The sequence below is a fragment of the Pleurodeles waltl genome, chromosome 11 (genome assembly GCF_031143425.1).
Source record: "Pleurodeles waltl isolate 20211129_DDA chromosome 11, aPleWal1.hap1.20221129, whole genome shotgun sequence".
Taxonomy (NCBI): Eukaryota; Metazoa; Chordata; class Amphibia; order Caudata; family Salamandridae; genus Pleurodeles; species Pleurodeles waltl.
Genome location: NC_090450.1, coordinates 16154088 through 16176548, shown reverse-complemented (window position 1 = coordinate 16176548; position 22461 = coordinate 16154088). Strand labels below are relative to the sequence as shown.

Here is a 22461-nt window from a genome sequence, read left to right as displayed (position 1 = left end):
AATCCTACCCCATTAAAGTTTCCAGTATTGGTTGCATCATTCCATTCACTCTGGGGGCTCCTTAGAGGACCCCCCAGTATTGCTCCTACCAATCTACCAGGGTTTTGCAGGCAGCCCGCGCTGCTGCCACCCTCCAGACCGGTATCAGCCCTCCTGCTGCTTGACCAGCTTAAGCAGGGGAAGGCAGAACAATGGACTTTCTGTGGAGAGGGAGACAACACCCTCTCCCTTGGAAATAGGTGTTACATGGCTTGGGAAGGGTAGCCTCCCCAAGCCACTGGTATGCTTTGAAGGGCACATTTAGTACCCTCCTTGTATAAACCGGTTTGCACCAGCCTAGGGGCCCCCGTTCACTAGTCTGGCACGAAACTGGACAAAGGAAAGAGGAGTGACCACTTCCTTGTCCATCACTACCCCAGGGGTGGTCTCCAGAGCTCCTCCAGGTGGCCACTTGGTTCAGCTATCTTGAAACCAAGATGTGCAGAGGCCTCCGGGAGCATCTGATTGGCCAGGTCAGTCAGGTGATCTCACAGCCCCCTCCTGATAGGCGGGTAACTTGCTAGGTGTCCAATCCCCCTTCTAGGGATATTTAAGGTCTCCCTTGTGGGTGGGGTCCTTTGATTCAATGTGAAAGACTCCACCAGGACTCCTCTGCATTGTTTACTTCATCTTCTGGCCACTGGAACTGCATCTGGACTCTCCAGGAACCAACAATCTGCAACTCCCACGAAGACTTCGCTTTGCAATATTGTTTTTCCAGCTCCTTCTAGAAACTGCAACATTTCCCCGGCTGTGCATCCTCTGAGATCGCTGAGACTTCAGCCTGCACCAAGAAGGAATCTCCCTTGGAGTGAAGGAGTCACTCCCCTGCATCTGCAGGCACCAACTGCGTTGATGTCGTGCTGCGTGGATCTGCTCTCCCCTGGAACTGCGTGGATCCTGCATCAGAGGTGGTGGTCTGGAGAGGTCCCCCTTGGTCCTCTCTGCCACCTGCCCAACTTGTGGGACGGTAATCCCTTGCCTCTCCTTGCAGGATAGTACCCGTGTGCACTACAGCTCTTTCACGCTACCAAGGCTCTTTTTGCTCCTGCTCCAAGGGATTTTCAGGCTCTGTGTAGTCCCGGCCTCCAGCACTCCATCCTACCAAGCACAGTCTCCTCTCTGCTGCTCCAGCGATGTGGGACTCCTCGTCAGCTGTGCCGAGTGGGCCTCACTGCGACTTTCTGTGCCGGCTGCCAGTGGGTTACCTGTGGGGGCTGCGTCTGCTTCTGTTGGGTCTCCCGACTTCTGAGGGTCACCTCGGGCTCCCCTCTAAGGGTCGCCTCCTCTGGACCATGCTGGTCCTCTTCAGCCTTGCAACTCTTCGTTCTCTTCTCCTGCATTTGCCAAGGCTTGTAGGTGGGTTTCCTGCACCACTGACCAACTGCAACCCCACAGCCGACGGGGGCATCATCTGCATCTCTTCAGGGACTCCTCTTCGTCTCCTGTGCTGCACAGCTGGTCTTCCTCTTCCCCCGTCGACCTGGTCCTGCATCCACAGAAGGGTGGGTAGTGGCTCCTGCCACAACCGGACACCCCATCACGAACTGGACTCTCTCCCCTTCCTTTGCAGGTCTTCTTCTGCCAGAATCCACCTTTGGGTTCTTCCAGTCTGGTCTGGTCTGGGTCTTGCATATTCCATTTGCTATTTCCTCCTGTTGGTTCTGTGGAAAACCAGGTACTTACCTCTGCTCTCCTGGTCGCTGGGTGTCTTTCTGGTACTCACTTCTTGGGGTTCCTAGTTCCTCCAGCTCCCCTCTAACAACTCCACATCCTGAGGTGGGAGACTGTATCTTGCATTGCACTTACTTAGTATATGGTGTGGCCCTCCCCTAGGGCCCTTACTATTTTCTAATACTTTTGCCAATGTTTGTTGTTTTTATGCTCCTTACTGATTGCTATTGTGTATCTACTTACCTCCAGTTGAGGGGTCTGCTATTAGTATTCTAGTATTTGTGTTACCATAATAAAGTACCTTTTTTTTTGTAACACGTTGTGGTTTTTTCATGTGTGTAATGTGCGTAAGTGCTGTGTGACTACGGTGGTATTACATGAGCTTTGCATGTCTCCTAGATAAGCCTTGGCTGCTCATCCACAGCTACCTCTAGAGAGCCTGGCTTCTAGACACTGACCACACTTCACTAATAGGGGATACCGGGACCTGGTATAGGGTGACAACACTACAGGTGTCCAGCAAGCACCCCAGGCCAGCTCCTACAGAGGGGTTCTTGCTTCCAACAACTTTTCCTGATTTTTTTTTACTTTTACACTGTACCAACTGATGACAAATGAGTTCATCTCTCATAACCCAGAATTGATATTCAGTGCTATCTATGCAGGGATCACAACTCACCTCCCCTGATGACTACAGATCATACAGAATGTAGCCGGATGCGTCCTGGATCTCCCTAGGCAAAACCACCCCATCCCCCAGGTCAGGGAACTCCACTGGCTTCCTGTACAGAAACCTGACCCAGCGCACAGGCCCTGAACTGCACACCCGCTAACGTGAACTTTCTTCTGATCACCAGACACCTCTGCCCCCTTCTTCTAACCCTCATCTCCCCCCCTCCGCAGCCCCCCCCCCCCCCCCCACACCTGACACAGCAGAAGCAGAGGTCACTCCTCCTACCAGCAGCAAAGACGGGACTCGGCTACCCCCGCTTCTCTGGACACCCCCAACTCTCCCAGAGTTCCCAAAGTCCCTGAAGACCTGGTGATTCTGCAAATCAACTGGGCCCTCCCTGCCAGCGCCTGGATACCCTCACGAGAGACATAAAGCGCTCTACAAATATACTGACTGATTGAGAGAACATGGCTGGGTTAGGGGGATCGGATGATTGGTGAGATCTGAGTGACCCTTGGCAGCCCAGGGCAACATTTCTGCTGACAAGAGTTAGAGAGCTCCCCTGATCCCCACCTTCCCCCCCCCCCCCCCCCACCCCCACCCCGACCCCCCGGGCCCGCACCCGGGTGCTTTCTGAACCACCCCCCACCGCAGTGCTGCGCCTGTCAGGGAACGACGCGCACACATTGCGCAGCAGCGCGCACCAGTACCTCATCCTCCTCCTCGCTGGACAGTCGCTGGTAATCGGTCTTCTCGCCCATGGTAACCAGGGCAGCGGGGCTGAGGTGGCCACCAGAGGTGGCTGAGGGCGACGCCAGCTTGGGTCCTGCTCATCCAATCAAAGAGATGAAAAATGCACTTGGTCTCTCGACGGATGATGGCTCATGGGGCAAGAGGCCAAGGCACACCGGTCCATGTCTGCCTCCCTCAGTGCTCCCCTTCTGCCTCAGATGAGTCCACGGCGCAGGCTGTCCGGGCAGGTGCAGCCATCCTTGGGGCCAGCGGCTTTGGGTTAGCAGGTCCCTGGCCACGAGGGGCCACCGCCCCTTGGACTTCAGAAGTGCCCGCCCAGAAAGTCCTCTCGCGCCCACAGAAGTGGCTTTGTCATATGGATGCCTGCCAGAGAATGAGCGCTGTCACGCCCACTGAAGCCCCCAGCGTCTCGGGGGTGTCCACCCGAGGTACCTTCACACCAGTTCCCTGGATCTCGTTGGTGTCCACCCGAGGTGACCACGCAGCAGCTCACTGGATCTCGGCGGGGCCCACCCAAGGCGCCCTCACATCAGCTCCCTGGATCCTGGGGGTGCCCACAGATTTAGACAGTGTCCACCCGAGGTGACCACGCAGCAGCTCTTTGGATCTCAGCGGTGTCTACCCGAGGGGTCCTCGCCACAGCAGCTCCCTGGAGCGCAGATGGGTTCACCGTGGTGCCCTCACCACAGAGCAGCTCCCTGGATGCCAGCAGTGTCCACCCAAGGTGCCCTCACCACGCAGCAGCTGCCTGGATCCCAGCAGTGTCCATCCGAGGTGACCACAGAGAAGCCCAATGGTTCTCAGCGATGTCCACTTGAGGTGCCCTCACCACAGCAGTTCCCTCGATCTTAAAGAGGTGTCCACACGGGGAATCCCCACAGCAGCTCCATGGATCTCGGTGGTGTCCACTCGAGGCGCCCTCAGCACAGCTCCCTGGATCTCAGTGTCCACCCGAGGCGCCCTCAGCACAGCTCCATGGATCTCAGTATCCACCCGAGGTGCCCTCAGAACATCTCCCTAGGTCTCAGTGTCCACCCGAGGTGCCCTCAGAACATCTCCCTAGGTCTCAGTGTCCACCCGAGGTGCCCTCAGAACATCTCCCTAGGTCTCAGTGTCCACCCGAGGTGCCCTCAGAGCGGTTCCCTGGGTCTCGGTGTCCATGCACACTTCCACACAGATGTGACACCTGAGGGTGCCCAGTCTCAGGGTGGCAGGAGGCACAGCTCAGAGGCGAGGCGCCCTTCGTTGTCCGCCGGTGCACCCTCAGAGGGGCACAGCCAGGCAGTGCAGGCCACATCCCTGCAGCACAATGGGATGCGCCGGCCTCGTTTTGAGCGTCCAATGACAACGTACCGTCTGCAGGCTGGACCCCGAGGCTCAGCAACGAGAGCCGGTGATGGGTGGGGTCTGGATGCACGTGCCCCCGTGCAGCCCCCGGAGGCAGAGCCAGGCAGGAGGATGCTGCAGAGAGGACCTCTCACTGACTGCTTTACGGTCCACTGGGTTCTGGGAGAAGAGGGGGGTTTATTCCCAGAGGGAGGCAGGAGGACGGGGGGCTCTGGGAGGGGGGTGATGCTCTCACAGACATAGCGAGGATGGAGGATGCTGCGGACAGGACCACTCAGTGGCAGCGTCACGGACCAGGGGGATCTGGGAGGTGAGGGATGCTCTCAGAGGCCCGGCGAGGATGGAGGATGCTGCGCACAGGACCACTCCGTGGCTGCTTCACGGGACGGGGGGCTCTGGGAGGGGGGTGATGCTCTCAGAGGCACGGCGAGGATGCTGAGGACAGGACCATTCGGAGGCTGCTTCACAGACCAGGGGCGGGGGGGGCTCTGGGAGGGGGTGATGCTCTCACAGACATAGCAAGGATGGAGGACGCTGCTGTCAGGACCACTCAGTGGCAGCTTCACGGACCAGGGGCGGGGGGGCTCTGGGAGGTGAGGGATGCTCTCAGAGGCCCGGCGAGGATGGAGGATGCTGCGCACAGGACCACTCCGTGGCTGCTTCACGGGACGGGGGGCTCTGGGAGGGGGGTGATGCTCTCAGAGGCACGGCGAGGATGGAGGATGCTGCGGACAGGACCACTCCGTGGCTGCTTCACAGACCAGGGGCGGGGGGGGGGGGCTCTGGGAGGGGGTGATGCTCTCAGAGGCACGGCGAGGATGGAGGATGCTGAGGTAGGACCGCTCGGAGGCTGCTTCACGGACCAGGGACGTGGGTCTGGGAGGGCGGGGTGATGCTCTCAGAGGCACGGCGAGGATGCTGCGGACAGGACCACTCGGAGGCAGCTTCACGGTCCCCAGGATACAGGGCTCAGCGCTGGGAGGGATGCTGCATCTGCAGCCCCCGGAGGGAGGCAGGAGGGGCGAGGGAGGGATGCCACAGTGAAGAGGGGAGGTGGCGGGGTGAGATGCCCTCACAGCAGCGGGTGCCAGAAGAGAGCCCTCAGACGCCGGGTGTCTCAGGAATCTCTGCGGCGTCGGGAGGGCTGGGGGCGCTCACTGCAGCACCCCTTCAGCAGTAGAACAGGGGTGCCCGGGCGGGCCACCGAGGAGAACCGAGGGCTCGAGCTCGGTCGTCAAGGGTGCCAAAGATGCCCAGACCAGAGGGGGTGCACAGGTAAGGTGGGCACGACTGACCAGTAGATAAGCCGGAATGCAGAGGGTCTTGGCACCAGGGCAGTGCCGGCAGATGGTGGGCGCAGCGGGATGTGCATGCAGAGGTCACTTTCATGCCTGGCATCTCCAGGTCCGGCGGTGGATGCCCAACTCTTTGAGCAGGCAGGGGGGTGCGGACCTGCCCAGGGTCACAGAGCAGGAGGAGGTGAGCTGCACACAGGCAGGGGGGTGCGGACCTGCCCAGGGTCACACAGCAGGAGGTGGTGAGCTGCACACAGGCAGGGTGGTGCGGACCTGCCCAGGGTCACACAGGAAGACGAGGTGAGCTGCACACAGCCAGGGTGGTGCACACCTGCCCAGGGTCACACAGCAGGACATAGTGAGCTGCACACAGGCAGGGTGGTGCATAATTCCCCAGGATGATAACTCGACACAAGCAATGAGGTGCACACCTGCCCAGGGTCACACAGCAGGACGAGGTGTGCTGTACACAGGAGGGGTTGTGCAGACCTTACCAAGGTTACAAAGGAGGACAGGTGGAAAGGACAACTGCACACAGTGTGTTGCACACGTGTACGTGGGTACAGTGCACCATCCAAACCACATCCCAGCTGCTGTTTACACGGTGGTGTGCGTGTGCAGTGCTGCACGTGGGTACAGCGCAGCGCCTCGACCACAGACATCGATCACAGCTGCTGTGCACGTGCGCTGCTCGTGCGCACTGCAGGGCACCTCATACAATGTAGCCCGTTTCACTGCTAGGACGTGCACTTCTCCAAGTGCAGCGTGGAAGAGTGGCCAGCAGGCTGGAGGCTGCTGCTGGGGCCCTCGCACTAGCAGCCGGTGGAGGCCGCTGCTGGGGCCCTCGCACTAGCAGCCGGTGGTGTCCGGTGGTGTCCGTCACTCGGGAACTAAATGGTGCTGCCTGAGGGTTAATGGGCTTTATTGTGTCCTCTAGACCTGATCCCAGCGCATCCCCACACAAACTGTCTCCGCCTACTCCCTCCACCCCCCTTCCCCCAGTCTGGTTCTGCACGCGTGCACACACACACACGCACACACACACACACACGCACGCACACACACACTACTAAATTCTCCCTCATTTATCTTCCCTTTGACTCAACCAAAACCCCTCCTGCTACTACGATCTCCCTAACCCTTTCCACAGACTCTTCCCTCCTCCATCTCTCCTTTACTCACCCCAAGCCTCATCCTATTACTATAAACTCCCAATTAACACTTCTGGATTCTCCCCTCCTCTATCCCTCCATTACTCCAGTCAATCCAACTCACAAACTCACATATCCTCTGCTCATATTACCTCATAATAATACTTAAACTGTACTCATATTTCCCTATGTCAATCCACCACTAATTCCTCTTGGGTTCAGGAGTAGCGTGCTAATCGCCAAAAAGCGCTTCAACGCCTTGTCAGGGGTAGTTAGCGCTATATAAGTACTATTACAATACAATACATACACACACACACAGATACACACAAACACACAGACACACACACATACATACACACCCACACAAACACAGACAAACACACACACACACACAGATACACACGGACAGACACATACACAGGCGCACACACACACACAAACGCACAGTGACTGACAGCACCTTCTCACCGCGCGACACAGCAGCACGCAGATTGGTCATGTGTCCTGAGTCCTTGCCAGCCCCACAATCACATGGCACCCTCCATAGCCCCACCTGATTGGCTGGCCTGTCTTTGGGGTGCAGGTACACAGTGCTCTGGGTATACATTGCACCTGCCTCTTCTCTCACAAAACTGGCTGTGTGTTGCGGACGATGGTAACACCAAAAGTGCACAGTGCACCTGAGCGTCTGCTGGCACCCTGGCCGGGGGGCTCACACCCTGGGCATCATCTGTGCCACCTCCAGTGGGGTGCATGGGAAGGATGCCAGCCCCAGCCTCTCAGAGGGACACGGCTGGACTCTGCCCTCAGGACCAGCCGCTTACAACAGATAGAAGTGGCTGAAGTTTGGGGGTGGGTGGTAAGTGTGCCTTCAGGGTGGGCTGGCACGGTGCATCGACCACCTGGGGTTACCCAGTCACAGTGCCCCGCAGCCCCACATCCATCGCCCTTCTGATGGTGGGGAATTAGGACGCTCTCTGATGGGTGGGCAGAGGCTGTCCACAACCTGGGGGTTACTGGTTGTTACAATGTAATTGGTATAAACTTTATAAGTGCCACGATTACCCCCAAGGTTATCCAGGCACTGGATCAGAGGAAATGTACAAAAGCTGCTCTTAAAATGAAAAGCTCCCGATTTAAATGGCGGGTTCCTGGTGCTGTCCGGAAATCAAGAGGGTTCTGGAGACCCCTTCACCAAGCAGGAAACAGATTCCATAGTTTGTCTGAGTCAATATTAGACCGAGGCACCAGACATGGGCAGCGAGGGCAGTGCCAGGGCGTCTGCTCGAGAGTCAAGGGTGGCTTTGGAGACAGCACATCACTTTTTTTGTGTAAAAGTGGGACACTGTAGGTAAAGGCTTGGCCTAGATGAAAGGTTTGTTATGCAGGCGGAATTTCGCGTAGATTCCGATTTTTCGTGAACGCTAGTTACACAAAATTGCGTAAATAACACCACTATGTAACGTTGTGTAATTTCCTGTCCGTTCTCGTGCACATCCTACCACAGGGACATGGGAAAATGGGAACAAACAGATCACGGGGGCTGTTGCTCGAGGCACTTTTGGTTGTGTGCACTTTTTTTTTTTTTTAGTTCGAAATGCACCCTGGCATCCAAAACTGACCAAACAGCGCATTTCGAGCTAAAACACAGCTCTAAGTACCAGATTTGGATTTTGCTGAATTTCCTCGAATTTCGTATATTTACGCAAAAAGGAACTTACGAATGTCACGCACCCTAGTGAAAAAGCCCGCTGAAAGATACACATTGTTGAAAATGACTGCAGTGGTTTATATGGGGGAGCCCAGAGTGGCCCACATGGCACAAGCTGCCCATCCCATGGGCGGTGCCCTCGCCACTTGTGGGGGTGCCCTGCAGAGCACAGGGACCTGGTGCCCTGCACCTCAGAGTAAAGGGTGAGGGGGAGGCAAACTTTCTGCACTGGCCCTATAACCTCAAAACACTGCAATATTTGACCAGGGGGCATGAAATAAAAACTATGGGGCATTTACACATGCAAGGAAACCCCTTTAATCACAGCTGCACTGCTTTACTACCAGGATGCCCGATTCTAAAGAGACCATGAAAGTGCCCAGCTGGCTGAAGGCTGCCACAGAGTGGCCTTGCCAATGCAGCCTTCTGACTTCCCTCACTGAGTAAAGAAAACACTGCTGCTTGTAATTATATAAAAAAGTAACAGCTTTGCATGCATCAGTCTTTACACACAAAATGATTATCATTACAAAAAAACACGCAGGAAGCAAACTGTATTTACTCAATGACAATGGAATGCAAGTATTTTTAATGCGGTAACCAAGGTAACCTGGTGTTTGTTTTTTAAATGTTTTGACTTCGAGTCAATTCTTAATGCAAACATTTATGTAAGTGTGAATAACATGTCTGTGATTTACAACAGGTGACATGGGTTGGGTCTGTTCGTGTGCATGGTGTGTGGGTGAGAGTGGCGTGCCAGAGAGCTCACGTGCCAGGCGGGCGGAAGTACAACAAAGAACACGTGAGCACTTCCCTCCAGGCACCAAACACTCCAGGGTAGCCCTGCAAACTTTACAGGTATAACTCGGCTGTGTGATGGTCCTACAGACAGAAGGAATGACCAATGAGACAGAACCAACAGTAATGTAACTTTGGCCAATACCTTTCCTGCAAAGCCAATCACTGCTAAAAGAGGGAAGTGTTTTTAAAGCATACTAGAAGTGGGGAGGCAGGCATAAGCCTCCTGGGGATTCCCCAGAAGTGTGGTTCAAGTGTTGCGGTTTTTTCTGCTCAGCAGATTGTCTTAAGCATCCAACTGCAGAGCTCCTCATGTACCACCCGCAGTCCTGTGCTACTGCCGAGTGGCCAGAGTGCGGTACTGTAAGCTCGCCTCACAGAACAGTGCTCAGCTCGCTCTGCATTACCCTCTGACCCCAGGTACAGGGAGTAATGTATGCTCGCCTCACAGAACAGTGCTCAGCTCGCTCTGCATGACTCTTCAAACCCAGGCACAGAAATACCATCAGGGTTTATATTTTACAAACAGTTTCACTGACACAACTGCAGTGAGTACAATTAGCACCCCTGCACCGTCACACAGGAGGGCCCTTCTCACCATGCAAACAACAACAAAACGTAATCTCGGCCATTACAGAGTCTAGCCCATTCTGTACTGAAGGGAACACGGCATCAGTTCCTTCTTTTTATTTTAACACTTCCCAGCCTTGCGTATTTTCTAGTCCTGCTGGTTTTCTGACTTTAGTGCTTAAATATGCCCAGAAAGAGCTTTACCCGTTTAATTCACCATGCTTCTGGGGAGCTTTAGTACAACAGTCCCACAAGATACAAAACAGTGCACTCACTGCTCAAGCTCTATTAGGGAATTTTATAAAGGGCTTCACATCAACTAGGCGACTTCGATACACTCAAAACGCATCGATCTGCAGCAGGAATAGGGATCACAACTATTACCTGAGAAATCAGAAGATTCACACAGAGATGGCCAAATGGACCCCAAACCCACTCGCCCACCACTTTACCTCACACATCACCCTCTTTGTCCCAGAGCTCACTTATGTGCTGACAACCACCACATTCTGCATACAACATGTAAGGTTTTAAGGGATGTGACATAAGAGCAGATGTGATGAAGGCTTCAGCGTGCTGTAATAACAGTGCAGCACACAGTACACTCCTGTTTCTTTAAGAGCATGCTGTAAAATGAGTACAGCGCAATGGCACACATTATAAGCAGTAGGTGGTATTCATTCTGTCCCACCGTTGGCACCAAAGTAAAATTTGTCTGAAGTCTCAATGGCATGCAGCACCCCTTCCTTGAACCAACATTAGTGGTGTTCCAGCGTCAAAGGCTGAAACCCCCTGAATGGACCGTATATATATATTTTTTAATAATTATTTATTTTTTCTAAAAAACAAAACGGCAAACAAACATTCATTGGATTCTAAAATGACACTAAATGCATATCACTATTTTATAAGTCAAGTAAAGTACTGAACACGGAATTAGTTGAACTAGTTAAGTCACATTCACTCTATAAATTGCAACGTTTGTTCTTCAAAACAGGACAAAAGATGCCTACGTTCATTTAAAGATTTGCCATAATACCACCAGTTCTCAGGTTAATCTTCTGCAAGACAGCCCTCCTCAAATACACAAGACTTCAAGTGCAAACATGGGATTAATCACAAATTCAATATTTTGTACATTTTATTGGACACTTCAGCACCTGATTTTTGGCGAACATGATTACCTTAATTAGAAACAAGAGGATGCCTGAAAAAGCACACACCAGGAGCAGCAGAAAGCATGCCTGCTGAAGAAACCCACACGAGGCACTAGCAGCCAAGAGTTCTAGTGCCAAAATCAAAGTTCTCAGCCATTTAAGGCAAAAGAACAATGTTTGGATGGTCCCCTGGCAGCTGATGCAAGACTTTAAAACACAGAACGCTAAGTAAAGCAGACGCGTCTACTCGTGTTAAACAGCCACTTCACTGGCAGTGATGTACACTGGGGCATAGAACCCTGCTGCAGCCCCAGCCCTGTCTGCCCCAGGCACGCCCTGCAGCCCATTCTATGTCAACCCCATGCACTCCCACTGCAGCCCACTCCACACCTGCCCCATGCAACCCTGCTACAGCCCACTCCCCGCCTGCCCCATGAACCCCCCTGCAGCCCACTCCACACCTGCCCCATGCACCCCTGCTGCAGCCCACTCCGTGTCAACCCCATGCACTCCCACTGCAGCCTACTCCACACCTGCCCCATGGAACCCTGTTGCAGACCACTCCCCGCCTGCCCCATGCACCCCCCTGCAGCCCACTCCTGCCTGCCCCATGCACCCCCCTGCAGCCCAATCCCTGCCTGCCCCATCCACCCCCTGCAGCCCACTCCACACCTGCCCCATGCACCACCCTGCAGCCCACTCCCCGCCTGCCCCATGCGCCCCCTGCAGCCCAATCCCTGCCTGCCCCATCCACCCCCTGCAGCCCACTCCACACCTGCCCCATGCACCACCCTGCAGCCCACTCCCCGCCTGCCCCATGCACCCCCTGCAGCCCAATCCCTGCCTGCCCCATCCACCCCCTGCAGCCCACTCCACACCTGCCCCATGCACAACCCTGCAGCCCACTCCCCGCCTGCCCCATGCACCCCCTGCAGCCCAATCCCTGCCTGCCCCATCCACCCCCTGCAGCCCAATCCCTGCCTGCCCCATGCACCCCCTGCAGCCCACTCCACACCTGCCCCATGCACCCCTGCTGCAGCCCACTCCGTGTCAACCCCATGCACTCTCACTGCAGCCCACTCCACACCTGCCCCATGGAACCCTGTTGCAGCCCACTCCCCGCCTGCCCCATGCACCCCCCTGCAGCCCACTCCTGCCTGCCCCATGCACCCCTGCTGCAGCCCACTCCCTGCCTGCCCCATGCACCCCCTGCAGCCCATTCCACACCTGCCCCCATGGAACCCTGTTGCAGCCCAATCCCCGCCTGCCCCATGCACCCCCCTGCAGCCCACTCCTGCCTGCCCCATGCACCCCCCTGCAGCCCAATCCCTGCCTGCCCCATGCACCCCCTGCAGCCCACTCCACACCTGCCCCATGCACCACCCTGCAGCCCACTCCCCGCCTGCCCCATGCACCCCCTGCAGCCCACTCCCCCGCCTGCCCCATGCACCCCCCTGCAGCCCACTCCTGCCTGCCCCATGCACCACCCTGCAGCCCACTCCCCGCCTGCCCCATGCACCCCCCTGCAGCCCACTCCTGCCTGCCCCATGCACCCCCCTGCAGCCCACTCCCTGCCTGCCCCATGCACCCTCCCTGCAACCCTGCTGCAGCCCATTCCCTGCCGGCCCCATGCACCCCCCTGCAGTCCACTCTACACCTGCCCCCATGGAACCCTGTTGCAGCCCACTCCGTGTCAACCCCATGTACTCCCACTGCAGCCCACTCCACACCTGCCCCATGCAGCCCACTCCCCGCCTGCCCCATGCACCCCGATGCAGCCCACTCCTGCCTGACCCATGCACCCTGATACAGCCCACTCCTGCCTGACCCATGCACCCCCATGCAGCCCACTCCCGCCTGCCCCATGCACCCCCCTGCAGCCCACTCCTGCCTGCCCCATGCACCCCCCCCTGCAGCCCACTCCCTGCCTGCCCCATGCACCCTCCCTGCAACCCTGCTGCAGCCCACTCCCTGCCGGCCCCATGCACCACCCTGCAGCCCACTCCCCGCCTGCCCCATGCACCCCCTGCAGCCCACTCCTGCCTGCCCCATGCACCACCCTGCAGCCCACTCCCCGCCTGCCCCATGCACCCCCCTGCAGCCCACTCCTGCCTGCCCCATGCACCCCCCTGCAGCCCACTCCTGCCTGACCCATGCACCCCCCCTGCAGCCCACTCCTGGCTGTTCCATGCACCCCCCTGCAGCCCACTCCTGCCTGACCCATGCACCCCACTCCCGGCTGTTCCATGCACTCCCCTACAGCAGTCCACTCCAGTGTGCTCTGTGAACCCCCTACAGCCCACCCCCCTTCGGTCCCATGCATCCCTGCTGCACCCCCACCCCTCTCACCACCTCTAGATCATGCACCCCTCCAGCGGCTCTTTACCAGTCAGGCCCATAAACACCCTGTGCTGGGACCACTACCCAGTCTCCCACGTTGTATGCTTCGTATTCAGGCCCTTCCCCCATCTCTCTGGGGGCCACGCACCCCCTGGCTTCTGCAGCCCTCTCTCTACATCCCCTAGGTAATGCACCCGATGTGCAGCGCTCCCCCCCCCCCATCTATCTGGGGGCCAGGCACCCCCTGGCTCCTGCGGCCCTCTCTCCACATCCCCTAGGTAATGCACCTGATGTGCAAGTCTCTCCCTCCCCTCGACTATCTTGTGACCCCCCCCAACTCCCCGCCTTGCTCCCATACGCGTACAGCGCCAAGCACACGCACAGCGCCAAGCACACGCACAGCGCCAAGCACACGCACAGTAACGCACGGCGTGGCCGCCACATGCAGTAATCACAATTATCGGCCAAACAGCCCCCTCCCAGGAAAAGCCCGCCTTAAGCTGCTTTCCTCTGCAAATCCCACAGCCATATGCTGCTGGGGTCGGTACACATGGGGGGGGGGGGGGGGGGGGGGGGGGGGGAGGGGGGGGCTGAGGCTGGCAGAGCATGAGCGTGCACCTGGGGCTGGCATACAGGGAGGCATCTGGGCCTGGCAGACAGGAGGGGGCACCTGGGGCTGGCAGACAGGAGGGGGCACCTGGGTCTGGCATACAGGGGGAGGGGGGCACCTGGGGCTCGCAGACGGGGGTGGGTGGGGCACCTGGGGCTCGCAGACGGGGGTGGGGGGGGGGGTCACCTGGGGCTGGCAGACAGGGGGACATCTGGCGCTGGCAGGCATGAGAGGGGCACTTGGGGTTGGAAGATGGGGGCACCTGGGGCTGGTAGACAGGGTCACTGGGCGGCTGTTTACTCCACTCCCATTAACAATAAAAATATGTTAAACCTCCGAGCATTTATCTAAGGGTTAATTACAGGTAAAGAAAGGATGTGACTAGCTGGTCCTGCATCGCTTAACTTTAGGAACAACTTCATTTTTAAAGACATCTTGCAGCAAGTGCGCAAAGTATGATAAACTCTCTTCAAAATTCAATAATCGTATTAAATTAACATGCAGGACCGTTCACCTTAAATCAGATTACATCAGTGCATTGATAAGTATTAATTTAAAAGTAATACGTTTCGAACACGATTTTAGAAACATTATTTCTTCCCCCTGGCTCTGCTGTTCTTGTGCAGCAAGGAGTGACTGCTGCTATCCGTAAGGCCTTGTTCTGTAGTGTGTGCAGAGGCCCCCCCATACTCCTGCAAATGTGAGGGTGACTGGCTGTGGGGCCTGTGACTGACAGCCCAAGGCCCAATGAACGAGCCACTACTAGTCCTCAGTAGTAGAAACTTTCCACATCTTCCAGTTTTGGGTCCTTTTTGAGAGATGGTTACCGGGGAAGGACTCTTTCCTGTAATAAGCCACATTAACTGCAGTGTCCAACCTCTTCTTGCTGCCTCTCAAAGTCTTTACCAAGATGGCTGACACAGAATGGCTTCTCAGGACAGGAGTGAGAGAACCAGAACCTCTGCCACCAGGGAAGATGAACAGCAGAAGAGATGCTGGCATGAGTAGAAGGTCCTCGGGATCCACTGGTGCCAAGAGTTCCCAGCATGAGGAGAAGACCCTCAGAATCCACTGCTGTCAAGAGGTCCAAGAATGAGCAGAAGGTCACCAGAATCCACTGCTGCCAAGAGTTCCCAGCAAGAGCAGAAGGTCCTCAGGATCCACTGGTGCCAAGAGTTCCCAGCATGAGCAGAAGGTCCCCAGGATCCACTGGTGCCAAGAGTTCCCAGCATGAGCAGAAGGTCCGCAGGATCTACTGGTGCCAAGAGTTCCCAGCAAGAGCAGAAGGTCCGCAGGATCCACTGGTGCCAAGGTATCCAAGTATGAAAGGAAGGTCCTCAGGATCCACTGCTGCCAAGAGATCTCAGCATGAGTAGAAGGTCCCCATGATCCCCCTGCTGCCAAGAGATCCCAGACCAAGCCTCAGCATCCACTGCTCTCAAGAGATCCCAGCATAAGCAGGTCTCCAGGATCCTCTGCTGCCAAGAGAGCCCAGTATTATCAGACGCTTACCAGGATCCAGTGCTGCCAAGAGATCAGAGCAAGCCAGAAGGGTCTCATGATGCACTGGTGCCAAGAGTTCCCAGCATGAGGAGAAGGTCCCCAGGATCCACTGGTGCCAAGAGTTGCCAGCATGAGTAGAAGATCCGCAGGATCCACTGGTGCCAAGAGTTCCCAGCATGAGCAGAAGGTCCTCAGGATCCACTGGTGCCAAGAGTGCCCAGCATGAGCAGAAGGTCCTCAGGATCCACTGGTGCCAAGAGTTCCCAGCATGAGTAGAAGGTCCTCAGGATCCACTGGTGCCAAGAGTTCCCAGCATGGGCAGAAGGTCCTCAGGATCCACTGGTGCCAAGAGTTCCCAGCATGAGCAGAAGGTCCCCAGGATCTACTGGTGCCAAGGTATCCAAGTATGGAAAGAAGGTCTTCAGGATCCACTGCTGCCAAGAGATCTCAGCATGAGTAGAAGGTCCCCATGATCCCCTGCTGCCAAAAGATCCCAGACCAAGCCTCAGCATCCACTGTTCTCAAGAGATCCCAGCATGAGCAGGTCTCCAGGATCCTCTGCTGCCAAGAGAGCCCAGTATTATCAGACGCTTACCAGGATCCAGTGCTGCCAAGAAATCAGAGCAAGCCAGAAGGGTCTCAGGATCCACTGCTGCCAAGAGCTCCCAGCATGAGGAGAAGACCCTCAGAATCCACTGCTGTCAAGAGGTCCAAGAATGAGCAGAAGGTCACCAGAATCCACTGCTGCCAAGAGTTCCCAGCATGAGCAGAAGGTCTCCATGATCCACTGCTGGCAAGAGATCCCAACATGAGCAGAAGGTATCCATGACCCACTGCTGCCAAGAGATCCCAACATGAGCAGAAGGTCCCCAGCATCCACTGCTGCAAGTGATCCCAGTATGAGAAGAAGGTCCCCAGGATCCACTGCTGCAAGAGATCCCAGAATGAGCAGATGCCCCCTAGGATCCACTTGTTCCAAGATATCCAAGTATGAAGAGAAGGTCCCCAGGATCCCCTACTTCCAAGAGATCCAAGCATGAGCAGAAGGACCCCATGATTCACCGTACCAAGAGATCTCAGTACACGTCCCAGAACTGACTGCTCTCAAGAGATCCCAGCATGAGCAGAAGGTGTCCAAGATTCACTGCTGCCAATAGATCCTAGTGTGAGTTTCAGGATCCACTGCTAAGAGATCCCAGCATGAGCAGAAGGTTACCAGGATCCACTGCTCCCAAGAGATCCCACCATGAGCAGAAGGCCCCCAGAATCCACTGCTGCCAAGATATCCCAGTACGAGCTCCAGGATCCACTACTCTCAAGAGATCCCAGCATGAGCAGAAGGTCCCTGGGATCCACTGTACCAAGAGATCCCAGTATTAGCAGAACATCCCCAGTACCCACTGTTAAGAGATCCCAGCATGAGCAGGTTACCAGGATCCACTGCTAACAAAAGATCCCAGCAAGAGCAGAAGGCCCCCAAAATCCACTGCTGCCAAGATATCCCAGTACGAGCTCCAGGATACACTACTCTCAAGAGATCCCAGCATGAGCAGAAGGTCCCCAGGATCCACTGCTGCCAAGAGATCCCAGGATAGACAGAGGACACCCATAATCCACTGCTGTGAAGAGATCGCAGAATGAGCAGGCCTCCATAATCCACTACTGCGACGAGATCCCAGCACAAGCAGAAGTACCCAGGATCCACACCTGCCAAGAGATCCCAGCATGTGATGACGGTCCCCAGGATCTACCACTGCCAAAAGATCTCAGCATGAACAGAAGGGTCCCAGGATCCACTACTGAAAGAGATCCCAGCATGTGATGAAGCTCCCCAGGATCCACTGCTGCAAGAGATTCCATCATTGATGAAGGTCCCCAGGATCCACCACTGCCAAAGGATCTCAGCATGAACAGAAGGGACCCATGGTCCACTGCTGATAAAGAGATCCCAGTACGAGCCCTAGGATCTACTGATGCAAAGGCAACCACGACTCAAGGGACACGGGGATCCGGTTTGTAAAACCTCCAACCCCCACGCTCGGCACCAGTACATCATGAGTGCCAAGTGTGGGTGCCCGGGTCCCCCTGGACACGAGAGGTGCCCGGGGCAGAGGTCTGACTCGCTCGAGTCTAGGGTGGTACCCAGAACACCTCTGATGACCTGCAGGCTTCAGCCAGGCACACTCACCCACAGAGACGTCTTAGGGGTACAGATGGAGAACCCCAACTCATGCGCCAGGACGCAGGAGAACTCGCCTTCAGCAACCAGGCGTCGGGGGGGGGGGGGGGGGGTGCACGGAGGCCCCCAACCCATGGAGATGAGCAGCCGGCACTGCTGTGACTTTGATGAAGACCTCGGTGGGGATGAAGGCAGACTGGCACTGCCACAGGTGGAAAGACACTGGAAACCTGAGCACAAGACAGGTCCAAGGCGGCCACAGCCTGGTCCACCAGGAAACCCATGGCTCCGCAGCCGGACCAGGGCCCGGGGCCGGCCTGGGGTCGCCGCCCTCTTCTGACAGTGGGGCTGGGGCAAAGTACGGGGATGATGCGGCTTCTGAGGGGGGCAGGATGTTCTGCTGGGATCACTGGGACTGAGGAGGGCACCCCTAACCCCTCAACTTCCCCTGGGGGCACTGTGCCTGGGCAGGGGTAAAGCAGGCACATCACCCTGAGTTAGGGGCTTCATCCCCTCGGGGAGGGGCCACCCCCCCTCCCGCCGCCTCCTACGGGCCTGATGTTCAATTGATGCTCCTAGAGTCCACCCAGGAAGTGACCTCCGGCCCTCCTCCGTTCCTATTGGAGGGGCCAGGCTGACAGCTCTTTCTAAATACTGTCCAAGAACTTGTATCTCGCAGCACCTCAAATGGCCTGCGTTATTACTGTCTGTGTCCTTGACGCGCACATTCTCGACCTCAGAATGATGAAATGTCGACACTTGATGACGAACTCTTAAATCAAGCAGGGCTGAATTCCTTAGCATTGAGTAAACACTATGCCCACGCCTCTGCCCGATGCCAGGCGCTGCCCTCATTCTACAGCCCTCACGGGCACATACCTTATCGACCTCAGAATGATGAAATGCTGACACTTAACGACGAACTATTAAATCACGCAGGGCTCCATTCCGAAGCACTGAGAAAACACACTACCCATGCTTCTGCCCGATGCCACGCGATTCCCTTCACTCAGCTGCCCCCATGGACAGCCCTCTGTGGCGCACTCCTTATCGCCCCCAGAAAGATTAACGGGTAAGTCCCACTGACGATCTGGGAAGGCGCCCCACGCCCCCACTGGTATCACTGCCCAAGGGCAGCGCTGGAAGCGCAGTGTTTACTCTCCTAGGCGCACGTGCACCGGGGCGTTGGCGTGAGGCACCCTGTCATTACAGGCTCTAATAATAGGGATATTATGCGGCATCTTCCGTCCGGCTGAACTCCATGGCAAGTCACCAGCCCAACACATCACAACCCTGCCTCATACAGCTGCCCCCGGGGGTCAAAGGTCAGAGCGGGGCCCTCAGCCCAAGGCAGACATCACAGGTGAACCACCTAAAGAACAAAGACATCTCAGGGTTACATCCAGTAGAACAGACCTCACAGGCTTACATCCTGTAGAACAGATCTCACAGGCTTACATCCTGTAGAACAGACCTCACAGGTGAACCACTGCAGGGCACAATGTGCAGAGCAAACCTCACAGGTCTGCAACCGAAAGACCACAGACATCACCAGACATCACAGAATTACATCCTGTAGAAAAGACACCACAGGTGAACCACTGCAGAACACAATGTGCAGAGCAAACCTCACAGGTCTGCAGCCGAAAGAACGCAGACATCACCAGACATCACAGGATTACATCCTGTAGAACAGACATCACAGGTGAACCACCTAAAGAACACAGACATCTCAGGGTTACATCCTGTAGAACAGACCTCACAGGTGAACCACTGCAGGGCACAATGTGCAGAGCAAACCTCACAGGTCTGCAACCGAAAGACCACAGACATCACCAGACATCACAGAATTACATCCTGTAGAAAAGACACCACAGGTGAACCACTGCAGAACACAATGTGCAGAGCAAACCTCACAGGTCTGCAGCCGAAAGAACGCAGACATCACCAGACATCACAGGATTACATCATGTAGAAAAGACATCACAGGTGAACCACGTAAAGAACACAGACATCTCAGGGTTACATCCTGTAGAACAGACCTCACAGGTGAACCACTGCAGAACATAATGTGCAGAGCAAACCTCACAGGTCTACAGCCGAAAGAACGCAGACATCACCAGATTACATCCTGTAGAACAGACCTCGAAGGTGAACCACCTAAACAGCACAGTCATCACAGGCTTACATCCTGTAGAACAGACGTCACAGGATTACACCACAGGTGAACCACTGAAGGGCACAATGTGCAGAGCAAACCTCACAGGTCTGCAGCCGAAAGAACGCAGACATCACCAGACATCACAGGATTACATCCTGTAGAACAGACCTCACAGGTGAACCACCTAAAGAGCACAGTCATCGCAGGCTTACATCCTGTAGAACAGACCTCACAGGATTACACCACAGGTGAACCACTGAAGGGCATATTGTGCAGAGCAAACCTCACAGGTCTGCAGCTGAAAGAACGCAAACATCACCAGACATCACAGGATTACATCCTGTAGAACAGACCTCGAAGGTGAACCACCTAAACAGCACAGTCATCACAGGCTTACATCCTGTAGAACAGACGTCACAGGATTACACCACAGGTGAACCACTGAAGGGCACAATGTGCAGAGCAAACCTCACAGGTCTGCAGCCGAAAGAACGCAGACATCACCAGACATCACAGGATTACATCCTGTAGAACAGACCTCACAGGTGAACCACCTAAAGAGCACAGTCATCGCAGGCTTACATCCTGTAGAACAGACCTCACAGGATTACACCACAGGTGAACCACTGAAGGGCATATTGTGCAGAGCAAACCTCACAGGTCTGCAGCTGAAAGAACGCAAACATCACCAGACATCACAGGATTACATCCTGTAGAACAGACCTCACAGGTGAACCACCTAAAGAGCACAGACATCTCAGGATTACAGTGAACCACTGCAGGGCACAATGAGCAGAGCAAACCTCACAGGTCTGCAACCGAAAGACCACAGACATCACAGGCTTACATCCTGTAGATCAGACCTCACAGGATTACATCCTGTAGAACGGACACCACAGGCCAACCACTGCAGAGCACAGTGAAAAGAGCAAACCTCTTTCACTGCAGATGACAGACATCAGAGGTTTACACACTGAAAAGCACAGACATCACAGGCTCGCAGCCTGTAGAACACAGACATCTGAAACTTATTCTGTAGAGCCAAGATACCACAGCCTTACACCCTCTACGGCACAGACACCCGTCTTGTGCCATATACAGCACAGATATCATAGGCCTGCATCCTGTAGAACAGACACCACGGGCCTATAACCCGTACAGTACAGACCTCACAGGCCTGCACAGACAGACCCCACAGACATCAGAGTTTTACTCCCTGCAGGTAAAGAGAAAGAGAGAGAGAAAGAGAGAGATTGTGTATCTGTGTTATTTTGTGAGTGTGTGCGTCTGTGTGTGTCTGTCTATGTGTGGTCTTTTCTTGCTGGGGAGTGCTGCTGAGCCCTGACACTAACTACACCACACACACCTGTGCTGTCTTGGACTGCGTGCGACACGTGGTGGCTAACGTGTTTTTGTATATTTTGTGAGGTATCTTTTTGCTGGTTTTATTTTATTTAATTTTTTAGCTTTATTGCGCTGTTCGTCCAGGGCCTTGGTGCAATAGGTTGTACTGTGTTGCGCTGGAGTGTGCAGACAACTACACACATTAGGTGACCAGTGCTGCTTTCACTGAGGGCACACAGACAACGCACACCCACCTGTGTATCCGGAGATGCGTTGTCTTTAATGCGCACCACGTTGTGTCCCCTCCACCGAACGAGCCGCCAAGCTGTGTGTTCCTGCTTCGCGAGAGGTCGTGTTGTGTGTGTAGCCTCACAAAGCCAGTTGCCAGGCTGTGTTTCCCTGTTACACGAGTGGACAATTGGAGAATCCTTGGTCCACGAGCTGTGGTATTGTGAACCCCTGTTGTGTGTCCCGTTGTGCGAACTGCCATGCTGTGTGTCCCTGCTGTGCTGGCTCCCATGTTGTGTATCCCTGTTGTGCGAGCTGATGTGCTGTGTGTCCCTTGTGTACGAGCTCCTATGTTGTGTATCTTTGTAGTGTGAATTGCCATGTTGTGTGTCCCTGTTTAGTGAGCATCCACGCTGTGTGCCCCCCGCGGTGCTGGCTCCCATGTTCTGTGCCCCTGTATTGTGAGTTCCCATGTTCTGTGCCCCTGTATTGTGAGTTCCCATGTTGTGTGTCCCTGTATTGTGAGTTCCAATGTTGCGTGTCCCTGTTTTGTGAACTGCCATATTGTGTGCCCCTGTTTGGTGAGCATCCATGCTGTGTCCCCTCGTTATGCGAGCTGCCAGGCTGCGCGTCCCTGTCTTGTGAGCAGCCGTGTTGTGTGTCCCTGTTTTGTGAGCAGCCATGTTGTGTATCCCTCTTATGTGAACAGCCATGCCTTGTGTCCTCGTTATGCGAGCTGTCAGGATGCGCGTCCCTGTTGTAGGAGCTCCTATGCTGTGTGTCCTTGTTGTGCGAGCTGCTGTGCGTGTGTATGTCCCTGTTGTGCGAGCTGTTATGCTGTGCAACTGTTACACGAGCTATCACGTTGTGTGTTCTCCACCGAGGAGTTGCCATGTGGGGACGACAACGACGTGTACCATCCATG

At 55.5% G+C, this 22461-nt stretch overlaps 1 protein-coding gene across 6 annotated transcripts in view; it reads right to left on the bottom strand.

Annotated features, from left to right (window-relative positions):
- The window catches only part of TNK2 (tyrosine kinase non receptor 2), a 372582-nt gene that overhangs the window by 215273 nt on the left and 134848 nt on the right, over nucleotides 1-22461 (bottom strand). The window contains exon 1 of one of the 6 annotated variants that reach the window (XM_069212821.1): nucleotides 3097-4625. The exons of the other annotated variants lie outside the window; for them this stretch is intronic. Coding sequence (XP_069068922.1) covers nucleotides 3097-3147 — 51 coding nt within the window. The 5' untranslated portion in view covers nucleotides 3148-4625. Of the gene's footprint in view, nucleotides 1-3096; nucleotides 4626-22461 lie in introns of those variants that run through there. 6 annotated transcript variants of the gene reach the window in all.